The 16,774-nt window shown below is 41.6% G+C and overlaps 1 protein-coding gene across 1 annotated transcript; it reads left to right on the top strand.

The window, feature by feature from the left end:
- Positions 1–490: 490 nt before the first annotated feature.
- On the top strand, positions 491–15,734 carry dhodh (dihydroorotate dehydrogenase). The gene is made up of 9 exons (XM_030048585.1): positions 491–591; positions 3,328–3,540; positions 3,624–3,823; positions 5,293–5,375; positions 5,953–6,140; positions 6,958–7,071; positions 11,298–11,451; positions 12,063–12,222; positions 14,064–15,734. Exons 1-9 carry the CDS (start codon positions 574–576, stop codon positions 14,221–14,223), a joined length of 1,290 nt encoding a protein of 429 aa, XP_029904445.1. The 5' UTR covers positions 491–573; the 3' UTR covers positions 14,224–15,734.
- The last annotated feature ends 1,040 nt before the right edge of the window (positions 15,735–16,774 follow it).

Raw genomic sequence — 16,774 nt, 5'->3', positions numbered from 1 at the left:
CAGGCTGTGGAATGGTGGAGATAAAAATAGTTTCCTGTGTAGTCTTAGCTAATGTCCAAAAGCGCTTCCAGTTCCAACACAATAGGTGGCGCTATAACAGTAAAAGTTTATATCTCAGAATCACCTCAGCTACATAACTTTGTACTGAAAAAATGTCCAATATGTTCCAAGGTCATGTCCAATTCATCCTATTAGATTCATTCATGACTGACAAAAAGGGGCTGCGGTTTACAAGCATAAACACACTTTTCAACCTTTCCTAGTACAGCGACGGAATTCCTCATTGACGTACATTCATTTTCTACAGCCTTTCCCTAATGTTTGTCATAAATAACTTATGTATTTCCTTAACCTTAACCTAACCCTTACCCCAATTATAATCCTAACCTTAACGAATAAACCAAATGACCACTCAAAATGTAAAATAAATCCGTCGCTGTCCTAGGAAAGGCAAATTAGCTCCCCGTCCGGCAACAGCAGGGCAGTATCGCGAGAGCACACGCAGAGCGTCAGTGCTTGTGCAACACTGTAGGAAATGCTTCCAGTGCCCTTACTCTGATGACATAACTGTTCATGGCGGGACAACTGAAGGTAAATTAAGTGCTAATCTGCTGTCTGTGAATTTGTGATGCCTGTTTTGTGAAGTTGTGAATGAAAACGTCGCCACGCGGGCCGCGGCAGTGGAGTGGCATGTGTTTTCCTGTTAACTCTGTGAGTGAACTGGTCAACTCGTGGAGAAACGTAACGCTGTCAAAAGGCACAGACCTATCAGCTCCTCAGATCGAAACTTCTCCCTTTCTCTCTCTCTTTCTGTGTTTCTATTTTTTCAAGCTTTCCAAAATGATGTCGCTGCTTTGTTTTGGCTCTCTGTTGGTTTGACACCTGACATAGACCTTGATAAATCAGAGTGAGCCTAGCCACTTTCCCGGCCAGGCTTGATAATTCACATTAGTTCAAGGTAACTTGTGACCGGGACTCAACACATGAACCCCCAGAATGGCTGTAGTTAGCAGTCACTTTGCAGAATAAGCATTTACATACAAACCATAAAGCAGAAAACAGAAGGCCAGCACTTGGTCCTACAACCTGCAACCCAATCAAATCTAAAGATATGATCAGAGGTAACTGCAGGTCAGTGGTCCTGACTAAGTAATAAGCTGTGATGGACAGTGCTGCTGCCATGACGTTTAATAGGGTTACACAAGGAGGATAAATCATTTATTTACATTAGGCTTGTAGTTGGTAAAATACATTTTAGAAAAGATATGGAAGTCAAAATCTAACTATAGTCTTTGACATGTGGTCAGAAGAGATGCCATTGTTGCTGTACAAGCAGGACACATAATTCTGATATTGGACAATATGATTGCTTTTTAAATAAATGGGAAGAAGTTCAACAATGAAGCAAAAGGATCTCATGCACACCTGAGTGATGGGTGCTGGGAGAATGGCACAATTTTGCAAATTTATTGTACACTCCCATATGCCATCGGCTCTATAAAAAAATTGTGAATTATGTGATGCCTGAGGAAGGTCAATGCACCGAAATGTTGTGCAAATAAAATGCTGTTGTGCAAATTGTGTGTGGGAGTGTAACCTTCATTTGCAAAAGGAAAGTAATTAAAATTTCATGACTGCTGTTGTGAACAATGTCTAGATGCCGCATATAAATTATTTCATATGTTAACTCTGCAAAAAGGACAAATGATTATGATACTGGTGGTGCTACACTTTAAGTTAAATTTTAAAGGGGAACGATGTTACTGCTGTTGGGGATTAGTTAAAGCAGGACAAATTGTGATATATACATTCTGAAAGGAAAGAAAGTAATGTCTTCACTGTCCCTGGCTGCTGTAGGTAAAATGTGCTATTCAAGCTTCTCTGCCATAATATAAGCTCATAAAATCTGACGCCCCTTTTGAGCTGAAACTAGCCAACCGTGTGTAAAGCAGATCTACACCATTAACATACTTCCTACAGGTTAATACATCAGTAATGTAACACTCTGAAAGTGACCATTCTTCACAATCACTACTACTATTATGCAGTTACCTAGGTAAAATTGTGAATGCAGGACGTTTACTATAGTATTTTCCCACAATGATATTGCTACTTTTAAAGATTTGGGTGCTTTCCTAGTGCTGATAGCAGTATGTGAACAGAAGTCCATTCAGGAAAAGCTGAAGTGCCAGCCTCACTGTTTGCTGGTACCCTTCAGTGATCTGGTGTCTCTTTGAGAACACATCTTTTTCTTGAGCAACAGCAGAAATAAAAATTTCCTGAACACCTGATTCTGCCGTTCAGGCCCGATTGTGTCAAGCTGCTGTTGAGCCAGGAGTTTCAGGACATGTGGCCTGATGTGGCCTGACGTGGAGTCATTGTAAACACACACAGGTCAGCTGGGGACAGATGTCCTGTAGGAGTGTAAAAACACAGTTTCATTTGCTCCTAGAAAGATTAATTTGCTGCCTCATTATGAATCCTCAGTGTAACCTTAGTGACCAGCTGTGAACAGAGCGTTTCCCTGCGTTTAATATAACCCAAAGCATTTACTTAGTGTATTATCACACTAACACAATAATAAGTTAACTAGAGGAGTGTACTCAGTGGAGTGCAGATCTCCGTCTTGTCTTATCAATTCCAGAACAATTTCAGAAGACCAGCGATGTAAATGTCAATTTCAAAGTGAAACTGCCTACATTGCCTGTCCATGTGTGTGCATATCTGTCTGCTGCTAATCTCACATGCTGCAGGGCTCATCTGTCTGCTGTATTTTCCATTTTCCTGGTATGCGATAAAAAATTGTCTATTCAAATTATTTGATAGAATACAGGGGCCTATTTCTAGTGGTTCTTACTTCACCATAGTAATTCTGGTTCCTTCTCCACTTTATTTTGATGCTTTTACAGCAGGTGAGCCACATGTGGAGGCACCCTGTTATTAATGATGCACCAACCTATTGAAATCATGATGGTTTCAAATGACACTTAGTTTGTCCAATACTCTGTAGTAGCGAGGCATTTAAGGTATCAATATGTTTACGAAATTTTGATACCCAGCCCTACTAATAACATGTTTAAGACTGTGTGTGTCTGTGTCTCAACAAATAAAAGGGCTGGTGATATGGTGGCGGTGACCATAAAAGGGGGCGGGGGAGATGTGAATGTGTGGCGCTAATGGGAAATCCTGAATGGGTTGAATTATGCTTGGGCACCCATTAATATACCTGGGGTAGTGCCCAGTGTTTTTCTATTCTAAGCCCGATCACAGTGAACTGTGTTGACAGTGGTCCTTTAGAGACGCTGTTATTTTCTCGTCTGTCTGCAGAAGCAATTAAAGGACGCGGTGAAGATCATCAGCACCGGTGGTCTTCTCTTTGCCTCCTACCTCACTGCGGTTGGCGATGAGCGTTTCTATTCCAACCAATTAATGCCCCTGCTGCAGAAGGTTGTGGAGGCAGAGACGGCCCATGTGTTGGCTGTGAAGATGATCAGTCTGGGTCTGGTCCCTCTGAACCGCTACCAGGACCCTACATCTTTGGTGAGTGTGGAGGCGTCAGGCAGCACTGTCGCCCAGGCAGAGCAAACACAGGACACTGACCTGCTCACCCTTTTCATCTTCAGGAAGTGAATGTCCTGGGCTGCAAGTTCAAAAACCCCATTGGTATTGCAGCGGGGTTTGACAAACATGGGGAGGCCATAGACGGACTCTACAAAGTGGGTTTTGGATTTGTTGAAGTGGGCACCATCACTCCCAAACCTCAGGAGGGGAACCCCAAACCACGTGTGTTTCGACTGCCTACAGATCAAGCAATCATCAACAGGTAGGCTTAAGTTTTTATTTATTTTTATTTATTTTTTTTTGTAATTTTTATTGGAAGTGCCTGCCACCACTGCCCCATGTTGCATTTCATTGAATGGAGGCTGGAAGAACCCTGGGTATAAAAGGGAGAATTTTATTTGAAAAAAAGGTGCTGCTTGGTTAATCGTATAAGTGCTGGATTTATTAGAGGACTAAATGATTTGGAACAAGTCTTAAGTCATGTTCTTGGAGGATTGTATGTTAATTATCATAGTTGTGATCAATGATAAAAAATTCTTACATTAGAATTCAGGGACAAAAAGCACCAACACTTTTACAGAGCAGCTTTCACATTTGCAGTTTTGGTTCTTATGCTTCAACCTGCTCTGTAGCTTAAATCCCCGTGTTTATGTTGCAGCTCACAATGTATTTATTCCATTTATATAACAGAGAAGCATTCATGTAGGCTCAGTTTACATTGAAATCCTAAAGACAGCAAGCACGAAAGATACATAATATTCTTTTTAGCATCGTTCAGCACGTTCAGAGAGAATAAGCCGCCTACAGCACATGCTGCATTTTAAAGCACAGGCAATAGGCAGTAATTAGGAAGTTCACAGGTTTCCTTCTATCTCTTTTCATTTTTCAGTTTAAATTTGAAGCACCGGGTCACAGATTTGAAAGAGCTGGGCTCCATGAGATTAATCTTCCTCTTCTGTTCTTTCATTCCCTCTTTATACCGAAGGAAAATGAGAGGCATGGATATAAATATTCATAAGTTGTGATAAATTCTAGCAGTGCTGCTGGTAAGGGCGCAACAGCTGAATACAAGCACCGGGGAATTTAGCCTTACCTTTTTCATATCATGAAAATTTCTTCATTTTAATTTCATAAAAATAACTGTGCAGCCCCTTCTTGCTTTGCCAATCTTGCGGTTTAAGAGTGCTCATTTTAGCGACAAATGAGGGCAGACCCGTAGGCTCAAAATGTTTCTGGACAGATTCATTTAGTATAGATTTGTCAGTTCTTTGTGTAGCGTGCTCGAGAGGAGCATTTCAGGAATTTACAATGTGAGAATCCCTCCGCTTCCCCATGTGCACAATCAAACAGCCTCTGAGAGATTGAAAGTCACGTAAATGTAAATGTGCATCCATTCTCTAATGCTAATTCCTATTCAGTTTCAGCTCAGGGGTGAAGTCTGCCTCGGGCTCTTTCTGTCAGTAAAAGATGTCCTTGTGCTCTGGGTCAAAGGAGCCCGGAGCCTATCCCAGCATGCATTCCTAGAAGGCAGAGAGTGTATAAATCTAATGAGGTGAAAAATAACAGGTTGACTTGCAAAATGGTGTGGGAAAAAAATGGTTTGGTTAAAAAATGCTGACCATAAAAATATTTGATCTCTATTCAGCCTACGGTTTAGGTGTCAGTATGTTGCATGGGTGACCTTTCGGTGTGTTTTGATCAAATGTGCCCTGTGTGTATTTGTGTGTTCAGGTACGGATTCAACAGCTGCGGTCTGGCAGAAGCACGGCAGAGGCTGAAGGCGAGGGAAGGAACCCAGCTAGAGCTGAGCAAAGGTCAGCAGACAGCGGGGCAGACTGCTGGACATTTCTGGACATTCAGCACCCACTAACTTTCTGTCCATCCTCTTACTGGGACAGTGAGTGCTGCCATGGTTCACCACAGTAAATAAGCTACTATAGTCACTACTGATTTTGTCAGATAAAAATATATGAGGTCCATAAATTGATGGCAGAGAACTGTAGCCTAAAGAGTATGCCTCCAACTCTTTTGTCTACAGAGACTGTGCTGTTTATTAGTTAGTAACTTAATTAACGTGAAACCAAAGACAAAATTACATCTGTGGCCAATTAAGGTTTTTTATTCTATCAATTTCTGTTGTGCTCCGTTCTTTTCTTTTGGTCTTGACCTGTCCTTGTTTCATGTTTTTTCTCTTGCCCGATTACCACATGAGCAGCCTTTGCCCCAATGACTCATGTCTCTGATGCAGCCTGTGTTTATGTTTGTCTATTAACCCTCCTGTGTGTGTGTGTGTGTGTGTGTGTGTGTGTGTGTGTATGTCTGTGTGTGTGTCTGTGTGTCTGTTTCTGTGTCTGTGTGTGTCTTTGCATATGTGTCTGTCTATGTTAATAGCCGGCCTTCCCCTAGGCATCAACCTGGGTAAGAACAAGCTGTCCCAGAATGCGGGGGCAGATTACCTGGAGGGGGTGAGAGTGCTGGGCCCTCTAGCTGACTACCTGGTGGTCAACATCAGCAGTCCTAACACTCCGGGTCTCAGGGACCTACAGGGCAAGAATGAGCTCCATCAGCTCCTGCATGAGGTAGGACCGTCCCTAGAAACAATTAAATTTGAATTCAGAGCATAATTGCCTGCGTATATCATGATATAGATAAATTACTGAAATTACAGACATTTAAAATGCAACATTTAGCGGAACTAATCTTGGAAAGCACCTAGGGGCAAGTCTAGTTGTCCAAATCAAAGTTGTCACCAATATCTATAAAACATCCCACCAAAAACACTGTGAAAGAATAATTATCCAGCATATCTCTGGAAGCAGAGCCTGTTTACTGTTTGGGTTTAGGTTTGTGCAGCTGTTCTCCAGGCTAAGCACTGAAATGATTAACACCTTGGGATGAATGGCCTGTGGGAAGGATTAAATGGATTAATAATAGTTTTTATTGAAAGTGTTTGGAAGTGGGTTTAGCTAAATCGGACACTTTATAGTAGCACACGTTAGTGTAAAAATATTGTTGCTGCAATTATTATTAGTATTATTATTATCATTTTTATTTTTCAACAGCATATTTCCATAAAGCATGTCCCTACACTTTAAATTATGCTCAGTGGGCTGCTTCAGTCTTAGTTGGTGCTTTAAGAAGTATTATTTGCACCCTGGCAAGGCATTTTGAAGAGACTGAAAAAGGAAATTAGAGATGAGAGGAGATTAAAGCATTTCAGCATTTAGGTTTTTTGAGTGTGACATCAGTGCTGCATTTTAACATTTAACACTGACTGGTCTCTTGTAGCTGAGAGTAGTTTTTTCAGTATAATATATAATAAACATTTTTGATGTCTATGGCTATGTCAGTCCTTACTACCTACCTAACACACACATCCCAATACAATCCACCCAGGTGCTGAAGGAGCGTGATGCCCTGCAGGGAGAGCGTAAACCTCCGGTCTTGGTGAAGATTGCTCCTGACCTCACCACCCAGGACAAGCGAGACATAGCCGATGTTGTCACTGAGGTTGGCACCCATTTGTTACGCTTGTTGAGTTTGTCATCTGTTGATTTGATCTGATTCTCCAGCTTGACACACAAGTTGAACAAGTTTATGTTTTATTTTGTTTTGTTATCCTCTGTGAAACTGCCATGTTTTTAATGTTTTAATATAATTTGGACTGTATCTTACTCACTCATCTATGTATGTATGTATATGTATATATGCATATGTATATATGCATGTATATGTGTGTGTGTCGGTGAAATTTCTTCTCCTCTAGATATTCCATGATCAACTGTAAGTGGTGTCATTGCAAAGTATAAGTGTTTAGGAACCACAGTATCTCAGCCTCCAATTGGCAGACCATGTAAAGTTACACAGCGGGGTCACCGAGTGCTGAGATGCATAGTGCGTAAAAGTAGCCAACGCTCCACTGACTCAATAACTGCAGAGCTCCAAACCTCTTCTGACATTAACATCAGCACAAAAACTGCTCCGGGAGCTTCATGGCACGGCTTTCCATGGCCAAGCAGCCGCATGCAAGCATTACATTACCGAGCGCAATGCCGAGTGTCGGACGGCGCGGTCTAAAGCACGCCGCCACTGGACTCAGGAGCAGTGGAAACATGTTCTGTGGGATGACGAATCATGCTTCTCTCTCTGGCAGTCTGATGGACAAGTCTGGGTTTGACGACTGCCAGGAGAATGTTCCCTGCCTGACTCCACTGTGCCAACTATAAAGTTTGGTGGAGGAGGGATAATGCTTGGGGTTTCTTTTTTTGGGGCTGGCCTCGGCCCCTTAGTTCCAGTGAGGGGAAATCTAAATGCTTCAGCATTAAGACATTTTGGACAAATCTATGCATCCAACTTTGTGGGAACAGTTTTGGGAAGGCACATACTCCAGCATGTATGTGCCCCCGTGCACAAAGCAAGCTCCATAAAACGTAGGTGAACCTGGTGTGGAAGAATTTGAATGGCCCACACAGAGCCCTGATCTCAACCCCATCAAACCTCTGTGGGACGAACTAAATGGAGATTGCAAGCCAGGCCCTCTCATACAACATCAGTGTCTGATCTCACAAATGCTCCTCTTAATGAATGAGAAAAAATTTCCACAGACACACTCCAGAATCTTGGAGAAAGACTTCCCACAAGAGTGGAAGCTGTTATAGTTTCAAAGGGGAGACCAATTCCATATTAACACTTATGTATTCAGAATGGGATATCACAAAAGCTCCTGTAGGTGTAATGTGTAGGTGGCCCAAAACTTTTGTCCGTACAGTATATATATTCTTTTGCATTTTGTGCTTTATGTAACATATTTGATGTAATATTTAATGATTAAATTGAACCAGCAAAACAACCACCTGTATGTTTTGACTGATCACACAAACCTAAGCATATAGCCCTGGCCTATTCACCTGGCAGCCGACATACCAACTCCAGTAGGCTAATCAAATCAGACTGGCTCGCTGATTAGTTCTTTTAACAAATGAATAAAATCTAAACCATGAAGAAGAAAAACATGGGCCAAGGAGCGTTCATCCATGCAGCTCATAATTCTAGCTGTGACTCTGTTGTGTTGGACAAATTCAAGTCATCCAAATATGTTCATCTAAAAATGTACACAGTCTTTATTCACTGCCAGGCTCTAATAATGCCTAATAACAGCCTTTGACATAAACTGTTTCACTAGGCCAAGGCCATAACAGCAGTCTCTTTTGTTAAAATGTTCCAAACATTCAGCCGTAACTTGTGTTGTGCAACATAAAATTCATTGGCAAGTTCACTTAATCTTTAAGTTTTGCTTAAGAAATGTTGTGATGCAGCTTGGTAAGAGATGACAGAGATGACCAAATGATATGCCAAATGGCTTACATGATGTTTTGTGGAATACATTTTTCTTTTAAAATATGTGTTCACCTTTGTGGCGATATAACAGCTTGTGTTGCAAAGGAAATGAAACTAAGCACTTGGCCTACTTACTGAAAGAAGGCCTATTTATTTCCTGTCCTCATTTATGAGTAAGCTGCTTTTTGTGTTGTTTTAGGTGTGCTTATATAAGAAATATGATAAGAGATGTAATATTGAGTATAATTGCTCAGGGAAATATTTGCCCCCCAAGTCCTTGAAAATGTGGCTGCCAGAACATCATAGCTGAGCAGCCCTGATGTAGCCCATTTCAAATGTGAGCATGCATCCACTGGGCCTACAACTTAGAGCCAACTCATGCTTATCATGGTCTGTCCCGTCTGTGCAGTATCAACAAAGATATTGTATAATTGTGGCATGTGTTACTAAGTACAGGGTCTCTGCATGGAGTTGTTATATGTCAGCAGCCGACAGTCAGCAGCTGAGGCTCCATTCTGAGTTGATTCGAATTGATTGTGCCGTGCATGCTGGCTGCACCGTAAACACCACAAACACCATGAATCACTATCATCAGCGTAGTCGCACTCAGACGATGCGATTGTGGTTGCACTTGATAACCACACTTTGGTTTGCCTTCTGTGGCTTTGGGCAGTAATTGTCTGGAGAGCCACTCAAACATTACACGTTGGGAGTGAACCAGTCCCACGCTTCATCACCTATAGTAGACGGGAGCTACATCAGCTGCGGCCTCCTTCATCAGGGGGATTTGGATCTGGATGTCGACTTGTCAGAAATCAAACTCAAGACCAGAAAATGGGGCTGCTGACAGCTCAGGTCAGAAACAGTCAGCGGAGGTACAAACCTGTGCTACCTTCTGGTATTATGGGAAATGTCTGCTGCTTGGCTAATAAGGCAGATGAGTTGTCAGCTTGATGGAGGTATGATTACCTATGCCGACAGAGCAGCTTACTGTGTTTTACGGAGCCTTGGCTGTCTGACAGGGTACCACAGCCTGATGTGAAAATGGAGGGATTTTAACCACACAGGATGGATATAGGCCCAGCGAGGACTGACAGAAAACAGGGTGGAGGTGTGTGCCTCTATGATCAGAAAGGCTGGCTCAGCCTTACCCAGACAGAGCTTTTTAAAGAACTCAGAAGCTCAATGTGAACGACTAGTGATGCCTCGGTGTTGCGCTGAACGATTCAGAGAGTCTCTTGTTCCAGCAGCAGGCAGATGTTTTCATTAATGAACACTTTTTTAGATGTGGTCAAGATCCATGGCACATCTCAACTGTTAATTATGTCTCAAATGGTGTTTGTTTTCTTATGTGCTGTGAATACAGTGTTTATGCATTTATTTGGTGGCACATGATTTTCTCCTTCGGGGGTTAATAAGGAAAGAAGACATTGGGAAGAAAATGCTGGTGCTGCTAATGCTGGATTGTCTTGATAGAGACAGGGGTCAGGGATGGAGTCAACGAAAAGGGGAAATGTTTAGGTTGCATGAATGGATGGTTGAATGAATGAATGAATGAATCTCAACATGGAAAAAATAAGTAAACAAGTCAGGAATCAAAATAAATACTGTAATTTTTAAAGCAAAAACAAACCTTGCAACTTATTAATGTAGTTGTGTTGTGTAGTTTAACATCCACTTTTTTTAGTTGAAAATTAGGGGGCAAACAAATTTGTATGTGGGTCGAAAGCCGCTCAAAATAGAAATTTGTGTGCAGCAAATGATTTATCTTGTACGTTAAAACACACTGTAGTCATTGACCCCAAACTTTGGGTTGTCTGTTTTACTTTGGCCTCCATCCATTATTAGAGCTAAGTATATCGCAGGTGTCTTCAGTAGTAGGTCAGAATTGAGCCTTGAAGTGTTTGAAGTGCAGTGTGATTATGTAAACCACAAGTCACTTAACAGCTACTGCGGCTTGCTTCCTTTTCCAGTCTGCTCTTTTTACCACCATGCTCGCTTTTAAAATATTTTTCAGCCCCATCAGAGTGGTGTTTTTACGGCAAGCTGTAGCCTGTGCTCCTTCTTCAACGTCAGTGCAGTTATTTAAATAGATTCATCTCTCATAGCCTCATCACTACTTTACCAGGCAGTTAGAAAACACAGAGCAGTCTCTCTGTGCTCACTGTAGCGAGAAAGAGATCAGCTTTAATGGAGGAGACCATAAGGAGGAGGGCGAAGAAAGCACACATCTGAACAGCGCTCCGTTTCTCTGTCACATTAGAGCTCTGCGTGAAGAAGATGGCTTTTTCTCACGGCCGCCCACTCACACCAGTTCTCTATCCTCGGTTACGGGCACACATCACCCTCACTCCCTCTCCCTTCCCTCTCTTCCTCTCTGTGTGTGTTTGTGTTTGTAGCTGGGGGTGGATGGTCTCATGGTGTCCAACACCACAGTGTCCAGGCCAGAGACACTGCAGGACCCTCAGAGCTCCGAGGTGGGAGGGCTAAGCGGCAAGCCTCTCAAAGATCTCTCCACACACACTGTCCGGGACATGTACAGCCTCACCAAAGGTACTTCAGTTACTTGCCGAAATATTGTCATTCTCAATGGATAATGAATGAGCACAGCCTTACAAATGTTAAAGATAGCAATGGGGATGTCACAAGAATCGATACTCGGGTACCAAGTCATTAAAAAATGTTTTGCATATGATGCCACTACTAGTGTTTTTAGTGTCAAAGCAATGTGATCCCTCACTCTGTAACTCAAGGTTCTTCCTCTAATGTAACCTTAGCCTACATGTTTAAATCCTGAAACACGTTAAGTTGCAGTCATGCTTACAGAGCTTTAAATCAAAATGAGACACATAATCACATCAATGTATTTCTTGTTACAGCAGAAATTTGTGGCGCTTTGTTTTCTACTTCAGGGCTACAGGCCCACGTTGCACTTGTAACTCTTTTATTCTAATGTTGCCTGTAGGTTTGAATGCTTGAAAAGCAAAGTTTACTTGTCAATGTTAACAGAGTTTTAAATGAAAAAGTGTTTGCTGAATGGGATTTCTTTTTATCCTGTGGTATTGAATGAGTTGAATCAGTATTTTAAAGTGTGGTATCGTGACATCTCTAGATAGAAATGTCGTATCTTTTGTTCATGATCCCTGTTGCGTGTTTGATCATAGGGAAGATACCAATAATCGGAATCGGCGGTGTGGCCAGTGGACAGGACGCGATGGATAAGATCCGCGCTGGTGCGTCGTTGGTTCAGCTGTACACAGCTCTCACCTATCAGGGTCCACCTGTTGTAACAAAGATAAAGCGGGAATTGGAGCAGCTTCTCAAGTGAGTATAAATGAATTTCCTACCACAAAGCCTGAGTGTAGGCGAGGCTAATTGTTGGTTTCAGGGTTTGTAGGTGCCTACTTTTCATCACTTATCCTGCTTGTACGGTGTTTCCACTGGGTATTTGTTCCCCAAATTTTATATTTTAGAATTATTATAGATTCATATTATAGATAGACATAATACATTTTACAGATTTTATACACCAGTGAGTGCCAGAGTCAGAATGAAGGCAGACACACTGTTACGTTTGTGGATGACTCCGTGATTGTGTCACTACGTAATGACCGGGACACCGATCACGGCCCTGTGGTGAATGATTTTGTTGACTGGTGTGAGCGCTCGTCCCTGAATATAGATACTTTGAAAATCAAAGAACTGATCACTGATTTTAGGAAGAAACCTCTGCCAAGTTCTCCTGTTTTTAGCTTTTGCCAAGTGGTTGAAGTTGCACAGCACCACAGAGATCTGGGCACAATTATAGACAACAACCTGACATTTGACGCCAACACAGATGTGGTTTGTGCTAAAGCTCACCAGCATATATATCTTTATCAGAAGTTGAGAAGTTTGATACATCTTTTATGAAGAAGTTTTATTCTTGTTTTATAGAGTCTGTTTCAACTTTCTCTTTTATCTCCTTTGAGTCCCTCACTTTGAAAAATAAGCACAAGCGGAACAGCATTGTGAAGTGCTGTGGCAGGGATAAATCTTGAAGAGCTCTCTCTCCTATATATTGCCAGAGCCACTAGAAAAGCCAAATCTATCCTTGCTGACCAGAGTCACCCCTTGTTTTTTTTAATTTAGATGGCTGCCATCTGGTCACAGGTACATTGTACCAAAATGTAGGACAAAGAGATCTAGGACTTCATTTGTCCCAGTCACTACTGGCCGCATTAATAGTTTGATGTTGTCTGCCCCTCATAAACGCTAGTAGCCTACGTCTGTGTGTTGGGTATCCTGTGTATGTTATGTACTCTGTGTATGAACCGCTGTCTTTACTTATTTATTTATTCTCTGCTGGCTGTACAACGAATTGCCTTCTTGGGAATAATAAAGTTTACCTACTTAAATATAGAAATTCTGGTATGCAGCAGATGGCACAATTATTAAGAAGGGTGGGCTCTCAGTCCTATGAGTTTTGTGCTATCTGATGCTAACAAAATGAATAAAATAATTCTCACTGTGTTACAAATCACTGTCAAACTTCTCCCAACTTGAACTTTGTTGATCTTTTGTGCAGACTTTTCAATTGCATAAGGTACTTCGCATGCAGTTCAAGATATCTGTTATACAAAATCAATGAATGACCCAGGTTTTTTTTTTTTTTTACTGCAGAGACCTTGCCATCAGTTATATAATCTGAGCACTGTTCAGTGGCATTGTTACAGCTGTGCATTCATTTCTTACTTTTTGTTTGCTGCCAACCTTCAGAGGGATGACCTCATCAACAGCTATTTAGTTATTGAGCTACCAGCTGAACTGAATAACTACAGCACTGAGATGCTGACATCAGATATTTGTTTCATTGAGAAGCTAAAGTTAGGGAGCAGTGAAGAGTGTTGTGTTCAAGGATTCTTAAACTGGGTCGGGGCAGACATTTTGAAAGCAGTACTAATTTTTGTCATGTCATTTTGTCTGTATGGTTGAAATGAATTTTCGATGAAATGGGAACAGTTCTGCTGGAAGAGCTCATTGACTCCTGCCACTGAAAACTCTGCTTTCTTGCAGGCCATAATATAATAACAATGTTTTGCTGAGATTCATAATATTAGTTTCCATATTGCCATCCTGACCACCTGTTGTTCTCACTCAACGCCCTGCCCACTGTCTTTTCACAGAGATCAAGGTTTCAGCAGTGTGTCAGAGGCGGTTGGAGCGGACCACCGGGGAGAAAATGGGACAGCTCTGAAGCCACATAGAGACAGTGCACATGTCAACACAACAAACACTGAGAGGATATCAGTGCCTGTAGCTGTGGCTGCCAGCTCCTCTGGCTAGGCAACATGATCCTGAACTGATTGTGCCAATTGATGCGTGCCCCGTGATCAACCGTTCACCTCGCCTGCAGTCGTATCCAAAGGCAGGAGATGTGGCCAGAGCCTGTTGTGTAAACCATATGTTCACAGTTTGACGGTAGCCACTGGTAAATGGTTTAGTGAATGTAACTCAGAGGAACACACCAAAACTCAGTGCCAGTCCATGTAATGTAAATTACCTTTAATGCCTGTGATGTTAAATGTGCTGTAGTGAAAAGGTGCTCTCTGTGTGCACAGGTTTATTGTTTGTACAGCAGGTACAGTAAGCACTAGCCCCACAAACTTGTTTAACCAAGAGGTTTCAGAAAATCAGCTGTTAATGTGACTGTTGTACATATGGAATGGCAAAATCATCTGTTTATTGTTTGCTTTAAGAAATTTCCTCAGTAGACGTTGGAACATGTACATCCAAATGTTATACTCATTCTTGGCTTGTATGATAATAGAGGCTGCTCTTCGTAAATATGCCGGAGAGTGAAAACACTGTGTCACAATTGGCCTACACACACACACACACACACACACACACACACAAACCCTGATCTAACATAGTAAATGGTCGAATATTATTCTGGTTTAGGGTGAGGGTATTTATTAAATTATAGATTACGAGAGAGAAGTCTTTTGGCCTGTAAATTAATCACAAATTATATGAGCATGAAGAGCAGATTGTAAAGCCTTTGCTTCATGGGATGTCAGATTAATGTAATTAGGCAACATTTTTATGTAAATATAACTGTCATGGTCAACCCGGCAGCTCACCTGGTGAGAGTGCCACTTGTCAGGGCTGAGTCCTGATCGCAGCGGCTTGGGTTCAGGCCTGAGACCAGGTCTTTTGCTGAATGCCATCCTTCCCTGTCTTTCTCTGGTGTGGCTGTGAAATGGAGCAGAAATGCAAACTGTCTCATCCAACTAAACCAAGAGAAGCACGACTGCAACAGAAGAACGTCCCACGCCTGTTAAATGAGACCCCATCATCTTGTTAATCCCAGACTCCATAGGTTATTGTAAGGCTTCAGAGTGGTTAGGTCCAAAAAATGAAGTCATTTTTTTTCTCAAAAAAAAAAAAAAAAATCACTTGGAATGTGGACCTCAAAGTTTTTTTTTTTTTTTTTTTTTTTTTTTTTTTTTTATGTCGTGACTGTCAAATTCAGAAAGCTTGTCTGTGTTGTGTGGTTTTTCCATTAGAGCGCTGCTGAGGTGAGACACGACGACAGTGAGCTATTTTCGGCACCTACTGGAGGTTATGGCAGATAAAATCTCAAAAGCCAATTTTAGGGCGTGTAGTCTTCTTTCTGAGTACAACAAATATGGCATTCTCATACTTATTTTTATATCAAAATTCAGTATCTGTGGTGCTTCATGAATGGGTGGTTGTTAAAGTCTAATACACACATTGGCTACTGAAACGGGGACACTTGTGTGTTTTAAATTTGTTGAATGCTCTCTGATAGTTGTGTTAAAACAAACAAAAAACAGTGCATCTCTAAAGTGTATTTTTGGTTGGGTCAATTCAGTCAAAATGAGCGTGCTATGGCTCCAACTGTCCTTATGGAGTTGATGAAAGAAATGCACACCTTTGGGTGAAGTAGATCTTTTGTTCTCAGTGGTTTGCTGGATCATATTTATGAATGCCTAGAAGCTGCAGACAGCAGTACACACTGCAGGAGAAGGCTCGGTTTGAATGTCAGCTGTGCCTGCAAAATCCACTGGCACTGATGATCTTTGCAAATTGACTGCTTTTTAAAAATACTACTTTCAGGTTTTCTAAAAAAAAAAAAAAAAAAAAAAAAAGATTTTAGAACAGATCATCTTGGATATATATTATGAAAATCCCAGAAAAAAAAAAATACACAAAATTTTTGAGATTGAAGTTTTAAGTTTACGGGAAAAAAAACCCAGATATCCTTTGAGATTAATGTGCTAAATTTACGACGAAAAACTCAGAGATTATTGAGAAAAAAAAATTGTGAGATTATAAATCAAAAATTTATGAGAAAAAACTTGGAAAAATGCTTTTTCTTATCTTTTATTATACTCTTAATAAAGAAACCACATGGCTTTAGTTTGCAAGGTAGGACCAGCCATATTGCAGATGCTGCCGCTCACCGTGTATCATGCCTGCAGATGATAACCTCATCAAACTCTGCTTTCAGTATAACAGTCAGCATGCTGTGTTCTTCTGAGCAGAGCAGATCCTGCCCTGCTTCCTATAAACAGGGGCGAGGTAAAGAGGGTCTCTGCTGTTAAGTTCTCGGGGTCCACCATCCCTCAGGACTATCCCTGGTCTGTCAACATCACAGCGGTAGTTGTGGTAGTCCCAGCAGAGACTGCTCCATGAAAACAAGCTAAAGGAGGATCTGCTGGTGACCTTCTACCCATCCACTGGGGAGAGTGTGCTAGCATACTGTATCACAGTATGGTTGGCCGGCTGCTGACTGCAGACCACAGGGCCCTCCAGAGGGTCATCAAGACAGCAGAGAAAATCATCGACTGTCCCCTGCCTTCTCTGG

The sequence above is a fragment of the Myripristis murdjan genome, chromosome 3 (assembly GCF_902150065.1).
Source record: "Myripristis murdjan chromosome 3, fMyrMur1.1, whole genome shotgun sequence".
Lineage (NCBI taxonomy): Eukaryota > Metazoa > Chordata > Actinopteri > Holocentriformes > Holocentridae > Myripristis > Myripristis murdjan.
The sequence above is the reverse complement of the archived record's forward strand: the minus strand, read 5'-3'. Positions and strand labels throughout refer to the sequence as shown.